The sequence below is a fragment of the Vombatus ursinus genome, unplaced genomic scaffold, assembly GCF_900497805.2.
Source record: "Vombatus ursinus unplaced genomic scaffold, bare-nosed wombat genome assembly UNPS02011369.1, whole genome shotgun sequence".
NCBI classification, from domain to species: Eukaryota; Metazoa; Chordata; class Mammalia; order Diprotodontia; family Vombatidae; genus Vombatus; species Vombatus ursinus.
Genome location: NW_020951147.1, coordinates 5,818,005 through 5,840,378, shown reverse-complemented (window position 1 = coordinate 5,840,378; position 22,374 = coordinate 5,818,005). Strand labels below are relative to the sequence as shown.

Genomic DNA, 22,374 nt, shown 5'->3' with positions numbered 1-22,374 from the left:
ATGACCCAATGAACTGGGCCTATGGGCTGGCTAGAAGGGCAGCCTCAGTGTCTCAGGCTATCCCGGGAGGCATCGCTGCAGTCCAGCCTGGTCACCTAACCCAATCTCAGGGCATCCTGCCCTTGATCTGAAGCTGGATTTTGGCCAGAGAGGTCACACTTCGGTTCAAAAAACTGTTGTGTGTGTAAACCAGATTAAAATGTAATTGAGATTGGCCAAGATGACAAAACAAGAAAATGATCAATGTCGGAGAAGATGTGGGAAAATGGGAACACTAATGCATTGTTGGTGGAGTTGTGAACTGATCCAACCAGTCTGGAGAGCAATTTGGAACTATGCCCAAGGGCTATAAAAGTGTACATAGCCTTTGACCCAGCAATAGCACTTCCAGGGCCGTATCCCAAAGAGATCATACAAATGGCAAAAGGACCCACATGTACAAAATATTTCTAGCAGCTCTTTTTGTGGTGGCAAAGAGTTGGAAATTGAGAGGATGCCCATCAACTGGGGAATGGCTGAACAAGTTGTGGTACATGAATGTAATGGAATACTATTGTGCTATAAGAAATGATGAGCAGGCGGACTTCAGAAAAACCTGGAAAGACTCATATGGACTGATGCTGAGTGAAGTGAGCAGAACCAGGAGAATGTTGTACACAGTGACAGCCACACTGTGTGATGACTATAATTGTTAGACTCAACCCTTCTCAGCAATGCAAGGATCTAAGACATCTCCAAAGGCCTCGTGATGGAAAATGCTACCCACATCCAGAGAAAGAACCGTGGAGTCTTGAACGCAGATCGAAGCAGACTGTTTGCTATTTTTTCCTCTTCTGTTTTGTTTTGTTTCCTCTTTCCGGTGGTTCCTCCTATTGGTTCTAAATCTTCCTTACAACATCACTAATGTGAAAACATGTTTAATAGGAATGTATATATCTAGCCTGTATCAGATTGTGTATTGTCTTGGGGAGGGAGGTGGAGAAAAACTTTAAACTCAAAAGCATATGGAAGTGATTGTTGACAAATCAAAACAAATTAATAAAAAATTAAAATGAAAAAATGTAATTGAGAAATTGTTAACAAAATAAACAAAACTTAACATCAACAACGTTCATTTGGGCCTCTTTCTATTTGAACGTGACCCCACCGGCCTAGGCCGAGCCTGCAGTAAGGTCATTGGGTATTGCGGCCTGGGGGTCGGCTGGAAAACTCTCACCCCACTGGGCACCAAACAGACCGCAGGCCAGGAAGCTCAGCAGTCTCCCTTGTGCTTCTGGGAGCGTCCAGCTGTGGCCTGGGGGCTGGCCATCTAGTCCTGTGTCCCTTCCTCTGGGAAGGTCATCTAAGAGGGGGTGATTCACCTTGACCCAACACACCCGTCCCATCAGTTTACCAACTTCCTCACCAGAAGGAACCAGCAGGGGCTGGGCCTATGGGGGAGCACAAAGCCACACCCTTACGCAGAGGGTGCCCGCAGACCTCAGCACCCTGGGGGAGGGGGCTCAGGCTGAAGCCAATCTCCCTGGCTCCTACCTCCCAGGAGCAATGGCAAGGCCTTCCCCACCCCCAGGAAAACCGGTGGGGACGAGAGGAGAGGAGGGAAGAGGGAGATGCTGACCGAGGATGTGCCAGCGGCAGGGCCCTGCTCCCCCCACCCCCAGCTCTCTTCCCAGACAGCCTGCTTCCTAACACTTCCGTGGGTTCCAACTGCCGCCTTTATTCTTCCTGATTAAAACCTGGGGAAGGGGAAACGAAGCACCTCAGGACATAGTGGGACGAGCCCAAGAGCTGTCTGCACGGCATCTACTGGATGGGGAGCTACGAAAAGCGGGCAGTAACAAGGCAGTTCTCAGCGACGTCCCCATCTGCGTCCACGAGGTAGAAGGACCCAGGGCGGCTCAAAGGGCAAGCGCCAACCCCCCAGAGAAGGGGCACATCTCCACGGGCAAAGGGGGCAGCCAACGATGGCGGCCGAGTACTATGTACAGGAGGGGGCAGTCCGGCCCAGTCCAGCCATCCCCTCTTCATCCACCTCACTCCACCAGGAGATCAAACTTCTCCGCAGCCTCAAACTGGGCATTCATGGCAGCCGCCCACTCGTCCAGCTCTGATTTCTGCAGGGATGAGAGGAGGGGGGTGTGAGCAGGAAGGGGGACATCCAAATGAGCCCCCCAACCCAGCCTTGGCTGGACGTGCGGGCCCCTGCCACGCCAGAGTGGCTGCCTGGGCCCTCCAGCGCTTCGGGGGTGAACGACGAGGAAGGGACAGAGAACTCCAATCAAGAAGAGCAGGGACCTCCACTTCTGGCCACCACACACAGTGATCAGCTCAGTGGAGAGTGAGATCGCCGAGATGCTGTGGAACGTGACTGGCTTGCAATGGGGGAGGAGAGGGGAGCGCCTCACTGCAAAGGGCATCGTTGGCCCATGCAGGGAGAACAGCCCTGGAGGAGCCACAAAGGGGAGGCTGGGGTGGGGGAGGGTTTGGAGGCGGTCAAGGGCGAGAGAAGGAAACGAAGGAGTGCCAGGGCGCCATGCGTCGGTCTGCGAGGGGCAGCAGGAGAAGGGGAAGGAACGGCTCCCCCCACAAGCCTGAGACGTGGGAAGACCGGCGTGAGCCAAGACAGCCAGATGCCCCTCAGGATCCGAGAGGCCGAGCCAGAAGACGCCTCCAAGGTCACGTGCACACAAGGACACCGAGGCCAGGCACGCAAGAGGCAGGGGAAGATCTGAACCCGGGTTCTCTGATGCCATATCCAGGAGCTGTGCTGTCCTTCTCAGCAAAGGACCAAACTCCCCAAAGTCAGCGATGGAAGTCACCCACGAAAGCAACGAGGAAGGTACGGGGGAGCTACCTAAGAACTCATCGCCCGGCTGAGGTTTCAAAAACACACGGACAGGAAAGGGAGCGGAGACCTAGCATCGTGAGAAAAGAGCCTGGAGAGCCAGATCTCAAGAAGAGCTGAGGCAGCTGCAGGGCAGAGAGACCCCAAAGAGGGGAGGGAGGAGCCACGGCCTAGGTGGGTGGTCCGATGATAAAAGGAGGGAAGACTGAACTCTACAGAGAACAGGAATGGTTATGGGAATGGAAACGGGACCACCCACCTGCCCTCTGTGAGACTGACACCCCTGGGCCAGGGTGCCGGAAGACGTGGAGAACGTGATGGCTCTGAGGCTGGTACGAGGGGGTGACAGGACACATCTCCTTCCTTTTGGGAGAGGCAGGGGGCCACAGGTACAGAATGGCGCAGGGGCCCGGCCGGTCACACTGATTTTTCTTACATTTTTCTACGTCAAACCATATCTAGACAGGCTTGACTTCGCTTCCTGGCAAAATGTTAGAACGTATTATTAAAGGGATGGTTTATGGGCCTTCGGAAAGGAAGAAGTGGCCACAAAGAGCCAGCACGGCTTCATCAAGAAGTCACACCAGCCGAAGCTCTTTGCCCCTGCCAGAATGACTAGGCTGGTGGGATCGGGTAAAGGCCTGAAGGGCAGAATACCGAGATGGGGCAAAACAAGGCCTTTCCTGGGTCCTGGACGACAACAGTCAGGAGGATTCTCATCTGGCTCAATGACCAGTTGCCGAGGCTCATCTGCTAGACAACCTCAGGACAGCGAGGGCCCAGGAACCCTCCGTGGCGTCTTCCCAGTCATGTTTTTATCAGCAAGTTGGATGAAGGCAGAGCCAACAGGTGCAGCAGATGTGAAGATGGGCTAGCGGGAGCAATGGCTAACAGGACAGATGCCAGAAGTGGGATCTACAAAGGCTCAGAGGGGCTGCATGAGATGAACGTTATCCAAAGAATGTAAAACCTTGACCAGGGTCAGATCTGGGGTTGGGTAAACCATGAGCTCAGTGTTGGTCAGTGGGGAGATGTGGCAGCCAGAATGCTGCCCACCACCCAGAATGAGGGAGGAGAGATTCCCACTGCCCTCTGCCTGGGTCTGACCCCCTCCCAAGTCCGGTGGTCAGTGCTGAGTCTGCACTTTAAGGACACCGGCCAAGCGGATGCTCCCTCCAGGAGGGCGTCTGGGATAGCGAGAGAACTGGAGACGCCAGCCTCCGTGAGCACCGACGAAAGGGACAGAGGAGGCAGGGGGAGGACGAAGCCTGGACGTGGCTCCACAGGGAAGCAGCAGCTGCCTCGAGAGGCCTGACAACCCCCAGGGGAGATGTGGGGGGTGGGGCGGCTGCTTCTCGGCCAGGCGGGCCGGCATGCTCACCAAGATCTCGGGCGCCTTCCTCTTCCGGCGCTTCTCCTTGGTCATGGTGATGCCAGGCAGGGTGAAGTCCGGCCCCCAGGGCTCAGCGGTGGGGGCGACTGCTTGGCTTTTTGGCTCCTTCTCCACCACAGGGGAGACGTTCTCCAGCTCCTCTCCTGAGAGCAGTCTGTCGAAGCCAAAGAAGGAGCGCCGTCGGTAGTTGGGCGTCGAGGTGGAGCCGGAGCCCAGGTCATCGAGGCGGCTGTAAGAACGCCGGACTTTCCTGGACATCTCCAGGTCTCTGGCATCCATGAGATCTGGCCTGGTGACAGCATTAGGGGTCAGAGGGCCTAGCATTGTGGCAGTCACTTCCAGAGCTGGGCCCGCGGTGACAGGAGAGCTGCCTTTATCAAGGGGGGCACTTTCCTGTACAGGGGGACAGTTCTCCTTCTCCGTAAGTGTGACCTGTAGGGGGAAGTCAAAGACAAAAGTGAAAGGTAAGGAAAAAGCGTGGGAGGGGGCTCTACAGAGAGCGGCCCTTCCCCTCTCTTGGCTCCAGGGATAACATCAGCTCCTAATTCTCCCACCACTCATCCTCACACGTGGTTTTTCCCTGGCCACGCCTCTGGCTTCCATGGTCAAACCTGAACAGAGGACCCACCGCCAAACGCCCCTATTTCCGAATGTGTCCCGGCTATCCCTGCCTGGATGTGCTGCTTGCACCGAATACAAGGTGGGTGTCTTAGACCCCCACCCGATACCAGCAATCTTCCTGTTTCCAAGGCTCATGACTATGCCCATATAGGATCAGGGTGTAAACAGAAGGAAATCTCAGAAGGGAGGTTGGAGAAAGGCCTCGGGCAGGTGGGACGAAGCCAAGAGGAGGAAGTGAGGAGAGCCAGGGCAAGGGCACAGAGCCTGGCGACAGGATTCAATCACAGAGGACGTGGAGCAAAGTCAAATGGAAGAAAACTAGGCAGGTAAGAAGGGGTCAGGAATGACTGCACAATGCCGCTGGAGCTTGCCAAGCAGGGGGCCGGGTGACCCATCTCCCCTCTGCACAGGGGCTGTGCTGGCCTCAGTCTCTACCTCTGTAAGTCTCTACCTCTCTGTAAGAGCCTGCGGTGCTTCCTGACTCCACCAGTCCGCTAATAAACCTTCACTTCCTCCCTGCTGCCTGCCAAATAACGTACACATACTTAATCGCGGCATCTGAACCTTTTATTACCTACGTCCAACCACCACTGTTTCCTCTTGCTTCTCCCCAGGTGGTCCGTCCTCTAGCCCAACTGGAGAGAAGCCTCTCTACTTCCGGCTCTCAGCCTGTCCGACTTCAGTATGAACCCACCTGCCCACTGCTGGAGAATTCCCCCTTTCCTGCAAGGCCCAGGTCAGATGCCGCCTTCTCAACGCACCCTCCAAGTGAAAACAAGTGCTCCTGCCCTCAGACTCCTTGTGGCAATCCTCCAAAGCTCTCCTGTGCATCTCAGCCTTTCCCTCACAAACCAAGCCCTTCGGGAGCCCCGAGGGGAAGCGCAGCAGGGCAGAGCTTAACAAGCGTTTGCTTCTTGACGGACAATTGTCTCTCAGGTGGCCCTGCCCCTAATTCCCCTTTGTGTCCCACAGGGTACACGAGACAAGAGCCCTTGATGAGTATCTGTACAGGAAGCTTGGCTCCTGCCCTCGTGGGGCTCCCAGTTTAGCCGGGGGACAAGACGCAGATGTGGTGACGATAACAAAACCTATCACAAATGCAACCAAAAAATTCAGATAAAATGCTAGAGTGAGATCACGTGGAGGCTGTTCTGACCAGACGGCAGAGGCTTCCTGGAGGAGGTGGCATTTGTGTGAGGCTAAAGGTGAATGGGAGAGAGAGAGGGCATCCTGGACAGAGAATACTGGGAAGGCCGACACGCAGGCAGGAAAGCACAAGCAAAATTTAGGGGCCAGACAAGAACCTGGTTTAGCTAGAACACAGGAGACCTGGGCAGAAGTTACGTAACATAAAGCACTTACCCTGGACTTTCTCTGAGATATAAAGAAAACACGACAAAGTGGTAAATCTGTTATTTTCCCAGACCCAGTCTTCTTCTTCCCCAAGCCTTACCTCTGTAGACGGGGACATGTTCTTTTTGGCTGCAGACTTGCGGCCCCGGGAGGTAGGGGTCTGTGACGGAGAGAGGAGAAAGGCTGAGGGTGGCAGGTTGGCAGCTGGCCATGGCTGCAGGGAGGTGGGGGTGGGAGAGTCGGGGCTTGCCTCTGGGGGCGGGGGCACAGTCTCCTTTAAGGATACTGCTGTGTGGGCTGCAGGAGAAGCAGCCTGCAAAGAAGAACGGAGCTACGGTAAATGGAAGCTTGTTGAGATCGAGAGCTCATCTCCGCTCTGGCCTTTGGATCCCCTGCAGCACCTAGGATGCAACTTAGCAAACGTTCACTGACTGAAGTAACAGCCGGCACTTCAAGGTTTGCAAAGTGCTTTCTGAATATGACATCATTTCGTCCTCCTCATAGCACCAAGGTAACCGCTGTTATTATCCCCATTTTGCAGGTGAAGAAACTGAGGCAGACGAAGGTTAAGTGAGTCACCTAGGGTCACAAGCTAGTAAGGATGTGAGGCTGGACTCCAACTCAGCTTTATTGTACTACATGAATGCCTGTTGTTATGGTTGAGGGGAACTGGGAATAGGGCTGGTCAAGTGGGGATGAGAGCAGAGCTATGGTCTGGAAAAGGTGACCAGGGCCTGGATCAGAGACAGGGGGCTCACCTCCGTGGTCCTGGCCACCAGCTTCTTCACTGTGATGGGTTTTCTGGCTACAGGGGGGGCAGCCTGAGGAAGGAGAGAGACAGGGGTCAGTCCTGGGGAGCAGAAGTGAGGCTGAGGGACAGGAAATGAAGCTCACCTCGGGGGTCTGGGCCACGATCTTCTTCACTGCGATGGACTTCTGGGCTCCGGGGGAGGTGGCCTAGACAACAGAAAAATGAGGAGTGGGCTCTGCCAAGTAAGAGCAGGAAGAACCTGCCTGCTGGGGTGTGGACAGTGGCTCACCTCTGCAGTCTGGGGCACAATCTTTTTCAGGTTGATGGTGGTCCTGGGGGCGGGGGTGGAAGGCTAGGAAGCAGAAAGGGTTGGTGGGTGAAGGGAGGGCAGGGGAGGAATGGGAGGGTCATCAGTGGGGGGGGCAGAGGAGCTGTGGGAGTGGGAGGGTCGGGCAGGTGAGGGGTCCGTGGGGGGTGTGGCAGATGAACTCAGGTGGTGGGAGGGTCGGCAGGTGGGGGGGGCTGGCACAGGAGCCCTGGGGGTGGGAGGGTCAGCGGATAAGGGGGGCGCAGGGGAGGGGTGGGGGAGGGGGTGGCAGAGAGTGGGGCTCACCTGGGGAGGGGCTTCAAAAGCAGACCCAGATTTCCGCTGGGACCTCCGCAGCGTGGGAGCAGGAGACGGCGGGGAAGCGGGCACTGCGGAGAGAATCCAGGGCGGGGGTGGGGGGGGGTGAGGCTGAGCCCGAGGTCCGAATGGGCCGCCCCGCCCCCACCTACGCCCCCCGGCCTTCGGCCCCTCGGGCCGCGCTCGCTCGCCCCCTCCTCGCTCACCGGAGCGCCTCGCCCCGCCGCCGCCCCGCTCCCCCGCGGCCCCGGAGCGGCTGCGGCTCCGCCTCCGTCTCGCCGACATCTCGACCCGCTCGCGCGCCGACAGAAAACCGCGCGCGGCAGCGAAGAGCGCTGAACGTTCGAATACCCCGCCAAGCCGGAAGTGACGCAGGAGGAAGGCTCCGGCAGAAGGGGCGGGGTCGCAGGGTTCGGTTACGCCTTCCCTCAGTGCGCACGCGCGCGTCTCGGGGCCCCGGGAGGAGGGGAGGAAACGGGGTCGCGCGGCCGGGGTGGCGTCATCAGTGTGCGCCGCACCCGGAAGAGACGTGGCAGCGAAAAGAGTAGCAGGAGCCGCAGGAGGGGCTGAAGCGACGGCTCCCGGTGAGAGCGGCCGCCGCCGCCGCCGCCGCCCGGCCCGACCCCCGAGCCCATGCGCGGGGGCCCTTTCGGGGCGAGCCGCCCCCGGGCCCGGGGCTCTGTCCGTGTCGTGTCGGAGGGGGGAGGAGCGGGGTCTCCGAGGGGGCGGGGCGCCTGGGGGGCGGGGCCTCGTTGGGGCGGGGCTCTTACCTGCCCAGGGGGGCGGGAGCGCCACGCCCAGGTGACCCTCCCCTTCCCCCTGCCCAGGGCAGCCCCCGGGAGACCATGGGGCTGTGCAAGTGCCCCAAGAGGAAGGTGACCAACCTGTTCTGCTTCGAGCACCGGGTCAACGTGTGCGAGCACTGCCTGGTGGCCAACCACGCCAAGGTGGGCGCCGGGGCGGGCCCCGGGCCGGGCTGGCGGGGCGGGGGCTCCTGGAAGGCTGGGATGAGCCTCACCGTAAGAAGGGAGAATCCCCCTTCCTGCTCCGACTCCCCGTCTCTTCCCCCTCCCCTCCTCAGTGCATTGTCCAGTCCTACCTGCAGTGGCTCCAGGACAGCGACTACAACCCCAACTGCCGGCTCTGCAACACCCTGCTGTCCACACGGGAGACCACCCGCCTTGTCTGCTACGGTGAGGCCAGGCCTGACCTCAGGCGGCTCGCAGAAAGGGGAACCGAGCACCTGGTGGGGATCAGGATGAGTCGGGGAGCTCAGAGTCCTGCAGAGCTTGAGTTTCTGAGTGGGTTGTATGACAGAGAGCTATGCAGAAAGACCCCTGACTGATCTACCCAGGCTGGCGACCCTGGGCAGGTCACCTCCGGACCGCGCTGCAGAGAAGGCGCCAACCTGTATTGGTAGAGGGAACCTTATCTGCGCGCCCCACCTAGCCCCCTTTCCCTTGGGATACAACAGACAAGGAATCTTACAGCTTCAAGATTTGAAAGGTGCTTTATACCTTAATTCCCACCAAGTCCTGTATCTCTGCAGGGTTGGTACAGGAGGTATTCTCATTCCCGTTTTGGAGGTGAGGAAACAGATACAGTGACTTGCCCATTGTGGTATAGGTCGTAAGCAGCTGAGGCCGAATTTGATCCTGGAGTCTTTCTGACTCCGAATCTCACCTCCATTAAGCCATGCTGCCTCTCCTGAGTAGGGGCTCGGCCTGTTATACAGGATTTGGGAAAGCTTCACAGAGGAGGAAGTATTGGAATTGAGTTTTAAAGGAGTTCAGAAGTTACGTAGGTGTCAAGATAGACGTTAAGTAACTTGTTTTCTCAGCTATTTAGATGGCCCTAAGAATTCAAGGTAATTGGGAGAGTTCTCGGTCTCTAGTCTGCGTGTGTGGGCTCCTTGGGCTGGGGAGTCTAAAGTTTCCCATCCCAGAGGGAGGCAGTGGGCGTGGTCTCAAGTCACCTAGGCTTGGGAAAGCTGGAAAGTTCAGTGTTAGGGAGATAAGTGGGGAAGGGCAAGGACTCCTCAAGTATTTGTCTGAATGTCTCTTCTCTTGCTTTTCCCACCCCCTCTGGCCTGGAAGATCTGTTCCACTGGTCATGCCTTAATGAACGAGCTGCCCAGCTGCCTCGAAACACAGCGCCCGCTGGCTACCAGTGCCCTAGCTGTAGTGGCCCCATCTTTCCCCCTGCCAACCTCGCAGGCCCTGTGGCTACTGCCTTGCGGGAGAAGCTAGCGACTGTCAACTGGGCCCGAGCTGGGCTGGGACTCCCACTGGTGAGGGCTTGGGGCAGGAGGGGTGGAAGAAGGCATGGGGCCCCATAAAGATGGTGAGTGCTTAATGGTCTTCGGTCTTCCTGCTCCAGATTGATGAAGTGACTCCAGCCCCTGAGGTCCTCGAGACTTCCGGCTTCTCTGATTGGTCCGACTTCAGTAGTGAGTAACAGTGTCGTTTTATATCCCCGCTCACAGACCCTACGTACGTTTTGTACCCCTCCTTATGGTTTTCTCCCGTCTTCAGCAAGTAGCCCCTCGGGGCTGGAAGAGCAAACCCCCTCCTCAGTCGCTGCAGCCTTCTACAGCACTCCTTCGAGGCCTCCCCCTTCCCCTGGCCGGCCTGAGCAGCATGCCATTATCCACATGGGCAGCCCTGAGCCCCTGACAGGTGAGGCCTGGGGACAGGATTGGTGGGGGGGGCCTTCATTAGAGGCCACTGCTTTGTCCCAAGACGGGGGTCCCATGTGTATCCTCCTATCCTGACAGGGATTGGGATGGAGCTGAGGGAAGAGGAAGGGGAGGAAAAGGCACCCCTTCTCTGCCCCTTGGCCTGATGGGGCTGGGGGTAAGTGCCAGAGCGTGGCTCCTGCTTGCTGGCTTGGTGCCCGGAAAGGAAAGGATGGGGGGAGAAGCCAAAGGGGATCCCCACTCTTACGCAGTCCTCTCTGCTTCCTATCAATAGTTTCTGCTCCTCGAAAAGTATACGATACCCGGGAGGGGAGTCGGGCTGCGGGCCCCCATGGTGACTGTGATGATGACAAGTACCGACGGAGGCCTGCCCTGGGCTGGTTAGCCCAACTGCTTAGGTACGAGGGGGACTCAGGGGCCACGAGGTGGGCGGGGAAGTTAGGAAGCTCAGGGAGGAAACCTGGGGGACAGCTGGCTTGGGAGCCTGGCAGGTGGTATAGAGGGTGGGGCTCGATCATGGCGAGGAGGAGAGCCCCTGACTCAGCTTCTCTTCCTCAGGAGCCGAGCGGGGTCCCGAAAACGGCCCCTGTCCCTGCTGCAGAGGGCAGGGCTGCTGCTTCTGCTGGGAGCCCTGGCTTTCCTGGCCCTCTTGATTCTCATGTCCCGCCTGGGCCGGGCTGCGGCCGACGGCGACCCTAACCTGGACCCCCTCATGAACCCTCACATCCGCGTGGGCCCAGCCTGAGCCCCTTCTCTCTCTTCCTCACCTCTGGTGGGAATCCCACCTCGCTGGGAGCAGAGTTGTGGCCAGCGTGGGGCAGGGGTGCTGGCTCCCCCGGCCCTCTCCTCTCCACTCCTGTCTCCTGAGACACTACAGCCCCAGGGATGTGAGCGGGCGAGGGCCTTTTGGCTGTGGCCGCTGTGCTCCCGGGGCCCACCTGGGGCCAAGTTCTGTCCCCGATCTGCTTTTCCTCGGAAGCGTCCCCAGAGCGGCAGTCCACACCCACTCCCTCGACACTTCCTCTCCCTCAGGAAAAGCTGTGGCGTTGAAAATAAACGACAGACTTTATTAAAGCCGAGCCCGGGCCTTTCCTTCCACCGGGGCTCGAGCCTGGCCCCTCTCCAGTGTCTCAGTGCTTCTCCTCCCGGTATGTGATGGTGAGGAACTCCAGGGTCAGGCGGTTGATAAACATGACCGTGTTGAGCACTGGGGCGACAGAGGGGCTGGACGTGGCCCCCAGCCCCCCGGCGCCCCGTGGAGCCCGGGGATCGTGCTCTCCGGGTTCGGCTCACCCCTGTTCCCGGCCCCTCCCGGCATAGGTACTCCCTCCTCCCTCAGCCTCCCTTTCCGCCGCCCCCACTCTCAGACTCCCCAGACTTACTCAGAACGGTCAGGGCGAAACACCTCAGAATTTTGTCCTCGATCAACTCTGCGAAGAGCGACCCCATGGAGGCCCACCAGATGCTCATCACCTGTGAGAACTGGAGCCCCACGAGGCACAGAGAGGGAGGGTCCTGCTGCCGTGGCCCGCCCTGCCCGGTCCCTGGCGCCCCGTGCCCCCCGTGGCTCACCAGGATGATGACGGTGCTGCGGAAGCTCATCAGATTGAATTGGCGGGTGATGCAGAAATGGTGCACGTCGTTGGCGAAGATGCCGACGTGCAGGATCAAGAGCATCAGTGATGCCAGCGTCAGCACCACCCCCGGCGGGAAGAAGAGCACGCTGATCCTGTCACGCCAGCGCATGGCAGCAGAGCCAGACCAGACAGCTCACTGGCGGCGGGCCGTTCTAGAACCCGGGGGAGCAGGAACAGTGACACCAGAATGGCCAGAGGGCTCTAGAACCGAGAGGTGACTGGAAAGATCGAGGACCGGAACTGGGGGTGGGGGTGGGGCTCCCTACGTGTTGTCCCTGCCCTGTTGTTGGGAAGAGTCCCCCACGGGTGGTAGTCCGCGCTCCCCGCGAGAATCCACGAGGGGGTCCCCGTTTGTCACCGTGATTCAACAAACAGGAAGGTTCTGTCCTGTAGGCCCGAGCCCGGGGTGGAGAGCACCGGGTGGCTGAGCGGGACTCAGTCGTCTCTGTGGGAGTTTCTCGTGGGAGGGATGGGACACCTTCACGGGAACGAGCAACGCCACGGGGTGGAGAGGGTGAGGAGGGAGCCAGGCAGAGCACCGGGAGAGCCGGGAGGCCCCCAGGCAGGAGGGCACAGAGATGGGGGGGCCTTCAGAGGAAGACCGGACCAACGGCCTCTGACGTTCAGGGCTTTCTGTAGTCGCGTCAGTTCAGAGCCGGGGGGCCTCGGAAGCCACGCGTCCCCTCTGCGGCCCCTCCGAGAGGTCACCTGGCCGGGAGAACGGCGAAGCCTGCCGCTCTGTGGGGGACAGCGCCGAGGCTTAGCCGGGGCTGGATCCACAGCAGCCTGAGGGGTGGGGGTGGGGGGATGGGACGCAGAGGGGAGCCGCCGACCGACCGCGCCTGTGTCCTGCTTCTCTGGTCTTTCCCCACGGCCGCCCGGCGCTCAGCCGTGCCGTGCACAGTGCACAGAGGGAGATTCCGTGAGCCAGTCAACCCTGTATGTCCCTCCCACCTCATTCCCCACCTCCTCCCATGTGCACACCCTGCTCTTGCTGCATTTGGGTGCTCCTCCCCTTCTGCCCTCCACACGCCTCCAAGAAGCAGGCATTGGCCATCCCCTGACAGCTTCTCCCAGTTCTCAATCCCATGGCGGAATTGCAGAGGTGCGAAAGACCCGAGCGGCCCTCTGGTCCAAACGAGTCAGCATCGCATCTAGGACGGCTCTCTAGGGCTGGGGACGGCACTCCCGAGGCTGGGCCTGCCCATCCCACCCGGCTGACCTCCAGCCCAAGTGTGCCTCTGTGCTTCTCACCCATTCAGATGCCTCTCCGAGTACTTGGAGACAATTATTTTGACCCGAGGGCCACCACCCATCTTCTCTTTTCCAGGCACAAGGTCACCAGCTGACAGATGCCCCTAGGTCACCGTCTCGAGGCCTTTTTCCATCCTGGCTGTCCTCTTCTGGACACCCCGGCTTCCCCAGATGGGGGGGTGGGGGTTGCTTAGCTATTCCTCCCTCTCTTCCTTAGACTCCCAAGCTCCTGCGTGGACGTGTCCTAGACCCTCCCACCTCCTCCACGGAGGAGCCGTGGGGCTGAGCACATACCAGGCACCTATGGAAGCTTGGGCCCGATGTCAGTAGGATGTGCCCCCCCCCCCAAAAAATGAAGCTAGGAGAGGCCGAGGTCAGGGTGAGACAAGGAGTGAGCTTGATCGCAGAATTCGTCACGGGAGAGATGCTTTACGCTTTTGGCTGGGGTGGGAGCAGCAGCTTCGTGGAGCCCATGGCCATTTCTAAGGAACAGAGGAATGAGTGCGTTTCTGAAGCCCTGCCATGCCGCGCACTACAGATGGGAAGGGAGGCTTCTCTGAGGGGAGAGCACCCGCAGGGGAGGGGGGCAGGGGCCTTTCTGGAGACGAGGGTCAGGTTAATTTGAAGCAGCTTGTGTCTCTCTGGCCCAGGAGCGAGAGGGAAACAGACCGTCCTTGTGGGGTTTGCAGACACCCCCCAAATCCCCAGTCTTGGCATCTTAAGAGTTTATGGCACATTCATGCTGGGAAATCCATCCTCATTTTATCCATGAAATGACGGAGCCAGAGCAGGGGTCCAAACCTTGGTCTTTTGACTCCACCTCTGGGGGTTTCCCACACCGTGTTAACTTCATGCCTCTTTTTTGGCATGGCATTCAAGGCCATTCTGGCTCTGCCTTCCTTGCACGAATTGCTACTTCATCCAGGCTGGTCTGCTTTGCCGTCCTCCTCCAAAACCATTTACTCCCACCCTGGGCATCTGCTATTGAAGATTCCTATCCGGAAATAACTCACTGAGCCAAGGGCTCCAGGCCCTCCTTCAGGTCTCCCTCCTCCAGGAAGCCCCGACTGGAAGTAAGAGCAGCACCGTAGTGCAGAATGTCCTCATCTCCCAGCTTGGGCTGTTCTGGTCTGGGTGGCTGTGGGAGCTGGCTGAGGGCAGGCAGGGGCCATCCGGGCCTCACCAGAGGATTGGCACCGGCCTCCTAGAGATCTCACTTCAAATCAGCTTAACTGGCAACACTGATGAAGCCCTCATCTGTGCCAGGCCCCGGGGCTCCCTGCCCTCGAGGAGCGAACAGCCCATGGGGAAGCCAGCACAGTGGGGAGAGTGGCTTAACTGCTGTGGGGAGTGTGTTAGTGTGGGTGGGGGAGAGGGGCTGAGTGTCTACAGGGGCCCTCTCATCCATCTGGCCAGCTCGGTATCAGGGTGGAGAATGATTTCACAATGACCTGTTGTGTTGATATTCCAGATGAACTGGTCACCCAAGTGGTAGAATCAGAGTTGATCCGAGCTATGAGATTGGACTCAGTGTCTTTTTCTAGCTGCCCCCGCCCAGCCCTGCCCTGCCCCTATAGCTGGGCCTACCACGTGCCAGCCATTGCGCTGGGCATTTTACACTTGTCTTATTTGACCCTCCCAACCATGTCATTATCACCATTTTACAGCTGAGGAAACTGAGGCAAAGAAGATTAAGTGACTTGCCCGGGCTCACACCGCTAGCGAATGTGTGGCTGGATTTGAACTCGGGTCTTTCTGACTCTCCCACCGGCGCCCTATCTACAACTTCACCCACTGCCTCTCCCCGGGCCTGGCGGGGTGGCCCCACACTAGCCTCGCTTTGCGCCTGCGCAGCTGCAGCCACTAGGGGCGCCGGAACCATTCTCGCGTTCACGCGTTTCAGAGGGGGAGCCTTTTCCGGACGGACCGCGCACCGCTGGGGGAACCCGTTTCCGGTCGGAGCGCCTCCCCACAGCCGGAAGTGACCGGCTGCGCTGCGGGGGGGCCGCCTGAGTGGCCGGGATGGAGGCGGCGGCGGGGCCGGGGCCTGGGCCGGGGCCGGGGGCGTCCCCGGAGGAGCCCGAGGCCCCCGAGCGGCGGCGGAAGGCGCATGGGATGCTGAAGCTGTACTACGGTCTCCCCGAGGCTGAGGCCGCGGCCCCGGGGGCGACCCCCGACCCGCGGGACCCCACGGACCTCAACGGCGCGCACTTCGACCCGGAGGTGTTCCTGGACAAGGTGGGGCGCCTCCGTGGTCTCGCGCTGGGCCCCACCGCGCCCCCCTGAGCCCCCCCCCCCCGGCGCTGACAGCCCGTCTCTGCCCCTCCCCCCAGCTGAGGAAGGAGTGTCCCCTGGCCCAGCTGATGGACAGCGAGACGGACATGGTCCGGCAGATCCGCGCGCTGGACAGCGACATGCAGACCCTGGTCTACGAGAACTACAACAAGTTCATCTGCGCCACGGGTGAGGGGGCCCCGCCCCGCCCCCAGCCCCACCCCCCCCCCCCCCCCCCCCCGCGGGGGCCCCCCCCCCCCCCCACCCGAGGAGGCAGCCGGGCGGCCGGCGGGGCCGCAGCTCGGGCCGTGCCCCCCCCCCCCCCCCGGGGGGGGCTCGGGCAGGCGGGAGGGCACCGTAGACCGAAGGCGGGCCGGGGTCTCCGCAGACACCATCCGCAAGATGAAGAATGATTTCCGGAAGATGGAGGACGAGATGGACCGCCTGGCGGCCACCATGGCGGTCATCACGGACTTCAGCGCCCGCATCAGCGCCACGCTGCAGGACCGGCACGAGCGCATCACCAAGCTGGCAGGTGCGGCGGGGGCGGGGCGGGGGGGGGGGGCCGCGGGGGAGCGGGGGGGGCGGGGCCGGGGGGGGGCCGCGGCGGAGCGTGGGGGGCGGGGTAGGTGCAGGGTGGGGCCTTGTCCCAGGCGGTGCCCTCAGTCCTCTTTTGCAGGGGTCCACGCCTTGCTGAGGAAGCTGCAGTTCCTCTTTGAGCTGCCCTCGCGCCTCACCAAGTGCGTGGAGCTGGGGGCCTATGGGCAGGCGGTGCGCTACCAGGGCAGGGCACGGGCGGTGCTGCAGCAGTACCAGCACCTACCCTCCTTCCGCGCCATCCAGGACGACTGCCAGCTCATCACCGCCCGCCTGGCCCAGCAGCTGCGCCACAAGTTCAGGTACCGGCTCCTGGGCTTCCCCTCCCCCCAGCCCCCTCTGCCCCCTGGCCCACGCCAGCTCGTACCCTGGTACGGCCCTCTGCCCCGGCCAGTGCTCACCTCCGTCTCCCCCCCCTACAGGGATGGTGGGGCGGGGGCCCCAGAGCTGGCCGAGTGTGTGGAGCTGCTGCTGGCCCTGGGAGAGCCGGCGGAGGAGCTGTGTGATGAGTTCCTGGCCCATGCCAGGGGGCGTCTTGAAGGCGAGCTGGGCAGCCTGGAGGCAGAGCTGGGCCCCTCATCTCCAGCCCCCGACGTGCTGGAGTTTACCGACCGAGGTGGTAGCGGCTTTGTGAGCGGGCTTTGCCAAGTGGTGGCGTCCTACCAGGAGCTCTTTTCTGCCCAGGGACCGGCAGGTGTGGAGAAGCTGGTGGCCTTCGCCCGGGAGCTGGGCAGCCGCTACTTTGCTCTCGTGGAGAGGCGGCTGGCGCGAGAGCAGGGAAGCGGGGACAATTCGCTCCTGGTACGGGCCCTGGATCGTTTCCACCGGCGCCTGCGGGCCCCGGGCACGATGCTGCCCGCGGCTGGGCTGACAGAGGGGGCCACCGAGATCGTAGAGCGGGCGGCACGGGAGCGGCTGGGCCAGCACCTGCAGGGCCTGTGTGCCGCCTTCTCGGGCTGCCTGACGGATGTGCGCCAGGCCCTGGCTGCCCCCCGGCTGGCGGGCAAGGAGGGCCCAGGCCTGGGGGAGCTCCTGGCCTCGGTGTCCGGGGCCATCCTGGGCCACATCAAGGCCTCCTTGGCTGCCGTGCACCTCTTCACTGCCAAGGATGTGTCCTTCTCCAACAAGGCCTACTTCAGGGTGAGGGGCCAGCCCTTCCCCCTGTTCCTAGGGGAGGGACCGGCCTCCAGGGAAGCCATTTTGGAACACGTGGGGCGTGGGGTGGGTGAGCCCAGGGTCAGCAGCTGCGCCTTGTGGGGGCCAGAGAGCCCACGGGGTGGGGTTAGGCCGCTGCTCAGTGGGGCCTAAGGTCTCTCCAGATCCGTCACGGACGATGCTTCTGGAGAGTGGCCCGGGGTTTTTCTTCCCTGCGCTTGTCTCTCCTCCCTGGCAGTGACTCCCTTCTCTCCTGCCCGGCCCTCGCCTGCCCCTGCTCCCTCCAGGTGACCCACCCTCCTGTCTCCCGCCGTCTCCTTCCAGGGCGAGTTCTGCAGCCAGGGCGTTCGCGAGGGCCTCATCGTGGGCTTCATCCGTTCCATGTGCCAGACAGCGCGAGGCTTCTGCGACAGCCCCAGCGAGAAGGGGGGTGCCACGCCTCCAGCCCTGCTCCTGCTGCTGTCCCGCCTCTGCCTGGACTACGAGACCTCCACCATCTCCTACATCCTCACGCTCACTGACGAGCAGTTTCTTGGGCAGGTGACGACCTACACGTCTCTTCTGCTCTGATGTTCTGTGCAGCCACCATCACGACACCCTGTCAGGGCTTGTTAGCCACATTGATCCTTGAGGCCTCCAAGGCTGAGGTGGAGAGGCAATTCCTAGGGAGTGTCAGAGCCAGGATTTGAATCTGGGTCCCCTGGATGGGTGGGCTCTGCCCTTGATCTCTCGTCTGCTCCTCCCAGGGATGGGTGGGGGACGATTGTGTCAGTCTGTCAGATGGGCCCCGGGAGGTCATCTGGTGCAGCCCCCTCATTCGAGGTCGGAGGAAACTGGGATCTAGACCACTTGGGGAACTTTCCCATGGTCACGTGGTTTCATCACAATTTGAACCCAGATCTTGACCCCAGGCTCATGCTCTTGCCATGCCATTGGCCGCCTTGGGTGCCCTGAGGCCCAGCAGACTCCTGCCCTCCTCCAGCTTGCCGTGTGCCCTCAGCCCTGGGGTATTCTGAAGGACCCCTTCTCTCCACTCCGCATCCCCTCCCCAGGACCATTCCCCCGTGACCCCAGTGAGCGCCTTGTGTGGGGAGGCGAGAGAGACCGCGCGGAGGCTGCTGACCCACTACGTGAAGGTGCAGGGACTGGTGGTGTCCCAGATGCTGCGCAAGAGCGTGGAGACCCGCGACTGGCTCACCACGCTGGAGCCCCGCAACGTGCGTGCCGTCATGAAGCGTGTGGTGGAGGACACGACCGCCATCGACGTGCAGGTGCTGGGGCGCGGGGGGAGGGGTGGCAGACGCAGGCGGGGGGGGGCGGACGCAGGCGGGGGGGCGGCGGCTTCTGTCCCTGACCTGCACTTCACCTGCCCTCCGGCAGCCTCTGCTTCAGAAGAGGAGCTGGTGCTGCCTGGGGGTCGGGGGCCCTGCTTAGGGACAGTACAGCCCCCCCAGTCCCAGCCAGCCCTCTGTGTCTCACAGGTGGGGCTTCTGTACGAGGAGGGCGTTCGAAAAGCCCAGAGCAGTGACTCCAGTAAAAGGACCTTCTCCGTGTATAGCAGCTCCCGGCAGCAGGGCCGCTATGCCCCCAGCTACACCCCCAGGTGAGAGCCCGCGAGGTCCAGGGGTGGGGGGCTGCTTGGGCCCCAGAGCCCCCCCCGGCTAAATCCTCCTGCCCTCCCTGCCTAGTGCCCCGATGGATACCAATCTTCTGAGCAACATTCAGAAGCTGTTCTCGGAACGCATCGACGTCTTCAGCCCTGTGGAATTCAACAAGGTCTGAGAGGGTCCCCTGCCCCCCTTCCCCTGCCCCTTCCACTCTCTCCCGTCTGCCCTTCTGGGTTTGTGTCTTTCCACCTTCCTATCCCTGGGGACCTCGAGGATCAGCCCAGAGAACCCTCTACTTCACAGTCTGTCCTCCCCGCTCAGAGGTTTGTCCTGACTCTGCTGTCTTCCCAGTGTCCACACCGACCCTGTGCGCACCATTCCTGTCCCATACAGGTGTCCACACTGACCTCGTCCGTGCCGTCCCCTTACACTGTCCGCAACGACCCTGCCTGTACCCTGTTCCCCCGCCCACACGCACACGTGCTGACCCCCGCAGGTGTCCACGCTGACCTCGTCCGTGCCGTCCCCTTACAGCGTCCGCACTGACCCTGCCTGTACCCTGTTCCCCCACCCACACGCACACGTGCTGACCCCCGCAGGTGTCCACGCTGACCTCGTCCGTGCCGTCCCTTTCCCCTCCCGCAGGTGTCTGTCCTCACAGGCATCATCAAGATAAGCCTGAAGACCTTGCTGGAGTGTGTCCGGCTGCGCACCTTTGGCCGCTACGGCCTCCAGCAGGTCCAGGTGGACTGCCACTTTCTCCAGCTTTACCTGTGGCGCTTCGTGGCTGACGAGGAGCTGGTCCACCTGCTGCTAGACGAGGTGGTGGCGTCTGCCGCCCTGCGCTGCCTCGACCCTGTGCCCATGGAGCCCAGTGTGGTGGAGGTCATCTGCGAGCGGGGCTAGCTCCAGGCTTCCCACCCAGCCCGGGGCTGGCCCTGGGGGTTTGCTCTCCCTGTCCTGTCCCCTTCGCCCTCTCTCATAGGGCGTGTCCACCTGCCCACCTTCCCCCGGCAAATAAAAAAAGTATCCTCTGGTCTGGCCCCTGGATTTCTTTGGAGGCAGAGAGGAGAAGCAGAGGGTACGTACCCCCGCACTCCAGGCCACAGGCCTGGCCACTCTCTGGGGCTGCCGTGGGGGTCTGGACAGGACCCGTCTGTTGTCTGTCCTTGGGTCCAGGACTTCCTAGCAGAGCAGCCAACGCGCTCTCCACGAGGCCCTTTGACCTCCCACCTTTGACTGATTCCTTGGGGCATGTGGTGCTCCAGGATTCATGGCTGGGGAATGTCCCAGGAAAATCAGTGGTGGTGGGCTTTTTAATGAGCTTTTGTTTCGGGAAGGAGCTTAGGACTGTGGAAGGTGCTGTACGCTTTCTCATTGGCAACCCAGCCTGGCTCTAGGTCCAGCTGCCAGACTCAGCAGGCTCTGTCGATGATGAGCATTTATTAAGCACCTACTATGTGCCGGGTCCTGGGCTAAATACTGGCAATAGAAAGAAGGGCAAAAACAGCTCTGCCCTCACAGGGCTCACAGCTTAATGGGCGAGACGATATGCAAACACTGGGCGCAAACAACACATACGTGGTGAATCAGGATACTCTCGGGGAAGACCCTAGCATGAAGGGAGCCTGGGATTTCATCTTCAATGACCCCAGGATGGTCTGGCTCAGTTGGGGCCCTGGCAAGCTTTCTGCTCTCTGCTGGTTTGTGAGGCCGTCTTGGCCGCCAGCTCTCTGCGCTTGGAAGGGAGATCACGTGGTTTCTGGGCTGTTTGCGCTTCCTCGTTGTGGTGTTTGCTTTGTGTTGATTCAGCGTGGCGAGGGAAAGGAACAGCCACGTTGATGTCTTTTCCTTGATCAGTTTTCAATATTTTGCCCGTTACTGTGACTGAATAGGTCAGTTTGGCACCATCATTATGCTACACCATGCCACCTTTCTAATCCTAATTGAACCACATTGCTAACATCTGTAGTCCTCTCTTTTCGTTTTGACCTCTGCTTGAACAAGTCAATGGTGCTGCCCCAGTGAGAAAGCCATTCCAGGAAAGATGCCTCTGGGGCAGCTAGGTGGTGCAGTGGATAGAGCACCGGCCCTGGAGTCAGGAGGACCTGAGTTCAAATCTGGCCTCAGACGCTTGATGTTATTAGCTGTGTGACCCTGGGCAAGTCACTTTACCCCAATTGCCTTGCCAAAAAAAAAAAAAGGAAAGATGCCTCGGTGCCCATTTATCTCCTGTCCATTAATCCCTGTTTGAGTGTGTGTGTGTGTGTGTGTGTGTGTTGTGTGTGTGTGGTCAGTGCATGGGGTGCCCTGTACTTGTGGTTACTGTGCTAAGTCTTGGTAATAAGACAACAGTGAAATAGTTTCTGCCCTCAAGGAGCTTGAAGTCTAAAGGGAGAAAAATCTAATTAAATAGGGAGTACCATAGTTGTGGGAGAGAGGGTGTGCGCTGATGCCACAGGGTGCCTCAGATAAGGCTTCATGTGGGCAGCGCTGCCAGAGCTGTGGTTGGAAGTGGGTGGTGGAGTGTCTACGTGTGGCATTGAGAATTGCTTCCTCGCCTTTCTGTTTTCAGTGGTGTCTTTGGGGAAGAAAAGAGAGCATCAGCTCCTGGACTTTGCAGCATCCCGTTCAGTCGGGGTGGCTGGCCAACTTGGTGGAATACAGAGGCGGGCTGGGTCTGAATTAATGTTGGTGATGATGCTTCTTTTGAGGTCAGAAAGGGCAGGATTTAAGTAAACATCTAGGCACCAAGTCAACAAGCATTTATTAAGCCCCTACTGAGTGCTGGGCACAGTGCTAGTGACATACACTCTATTCTCCAGCCAAATAAAGAAGGGAGACAAACCCTTTCCACTAAGAATCCACACAGGGCCGCCTCGCCATAGGGAGGTGTTGACTCGGGGTCCTTGAAGGGTGCGTGGGCAGAGCCCGTGCTCTGGGAGGCTCTACCAGGCTCTTACTAAAGTTGGGATGGGGCAAGAACCAAACACTTCTTGCTCCTGAGGTGAGAAAACTGAGGCTTGGACAGAGCATGTGACTCCCCCAGGGTCACACAGCTAGTACCAGAGCTATGATTGCAACCCGTCTTACTGAATTCCAAGTCCAATAGTCACAGTTGTAAACATTCCTATAGCACTTTGATCTTACAACCTATGTGAGGAAAACGCTTTGCAAACCTTAAAGCAGTATGAAAGTGCTAGCTATTATTAGTAATATGACCTTGTGAAGTCAATATTATTATGCCCATTTTAATCAGTTAATCAATAAACATTTATTAAGTGCCTGCTATGTACCAGGTACTATGCTAAGCACTGGGGATACAAAAAGACAGTCCCTACCTTCAAGGAATTCACAAGCTACTGGGAGAGAAAATACGCAAATAACTATATGCAAAGCAAACTATATAGATGATAAATGGGGAGATAATTAACGAGGGGAGGCACTGGAACGAAGAGGGGTTGGGGAAAGCTTCCTGTAGAAGGTGGAATTTTAGTTGGGCCTCAAAGGAAGCCACGGAGGTCAGTGGTCGGTGTGAAGGAGGGAGAGAGCCTGTCCAGGAGG

General features: G+C 59.7%; 4 protein-coding genes across 5 annotated transcripts; 2 read left to right on the top strand and 2 right to left on the bottom strand.

Annotated features, from left to right (window-relative positions):
• Positions 1 to 1,039: 1,039 nt before the first annotated feature.
• Positions 1,040 to 8,435, bottom strand: CDCA5 (cell division cycle associated 5). Its single transcript, XM_027856124.1, has 8 exons — positions 8,359 to 8,435; positions 7,577 to 8,303; positions 7,253 to 7,315; positions 7,107 to 7,169; positions 6,971 to 7,033; positions 6,313 to 6,372; positions 4,227 to 4,670; positions 1,040 to 2,114 (listed from the first exon to the last, which is right to left on the bottom strand). The coding sequence occupies exons 1-8, from the start codon at positions 8,433 to 8,435 to the stop codon at positions 2,034 to 2,036; spliced, it is 1,578 nt and encodes a 525-aa protein (XP_027711925.1). The 3' UTR covers positions 1,040 to 2,033.
• On the top strand, positions 8,092 to 11,360 carry ZFPL1 (zinc finger protein like 1). The gene is made up of 8 exons (XM_027855985.1): positions 8,092 to 8,172; positions 8,416 to 8,535; positions 8,670 to 8,781; positions 9,685 to 9,878; positions 9,968 to 10,037; positions 10,123 to 10,266; positions 10,561 to 10,684; positions 10,845 to 11,360. Exons 2-8 carry the CDS (start codon positions 8,434 to 8,436, stop codon positions 11,029 to 11,031), a joined length of 933 nt encoding a protein of 310 aa, XP_027711786.1. The 5' UTR covers positions 8,092 to 8,172; positions 8,416 to 8,433; the 3' UTR covers positions 11,032 to 11,360.
• Positions 11,361 to 11,404: 44 nt separating this feature from the next.
• TMEM262 (transmembrane protein 262) lies at positions 11,405 to 12,632 on the bottom strand. 2 transcript variants are annotated; one of them, XM_027855987.1, is made up of 3 exons: positions 11,859 to 12,632; positions 11,669 to 11,768; positions 11,405 to 11,493 (listed from the first exon to the last, which is right to left on the bottom strand). In XM_027855987.1, the coding sequence occupies exons 1-3, from the start codon at positions 12,030 to 12,032 to the stop codon at positions 11,417 to 11,419; spliced, it is 351 nt and encodes a 116-aa protein (XP_027711788.1). In that variant the 5' UTR covers positions 12,033 to 12,632; the 3' UTR covers positions 11,405 to 11,416. The 2 variants fall into 2 exon arrangements, with proteins under 2 accessions (XP_027711788.1, XP_027711787.1); XM_027855986.1 differs by having other exon boundaries at positions 11,669 to 12,075; positions 12,282 to 12,632.
• Positions 12,633 to 15,199: 2,567 nt separating this feature from the next.
• On the top strand, positions 15,200 to 19,848 carry VPS51 (VPS51, GARP complex subunit). The gene is made up of 10 exons (XM_027855975.1): positions 15,200 to 15,415; positions 15,511 to 15,640; positions 15,840 to 15,986; positions 16,131 to 16,350; positions 16,471 to 17,188; positions 17,528 to 17,743; positions 18,256 to 18,474; positions 18,685 to 18,806; positions 18,892 to 18,979; positions 19,456 to 19,848. Exons 1-10 carry the CDS (start codon positions 15,200 to 15,202, stop codon positions 19,714 to 19,716), a joined length of 2,337 nt encoding a protein of 778 aa, XP_027711776.1. The 3' UTR covers positions 19,717 to 19,848.
• The last annotated feature ends 2,526 nt before the right edge of the window (positions 19,849 to 22,374 follow it).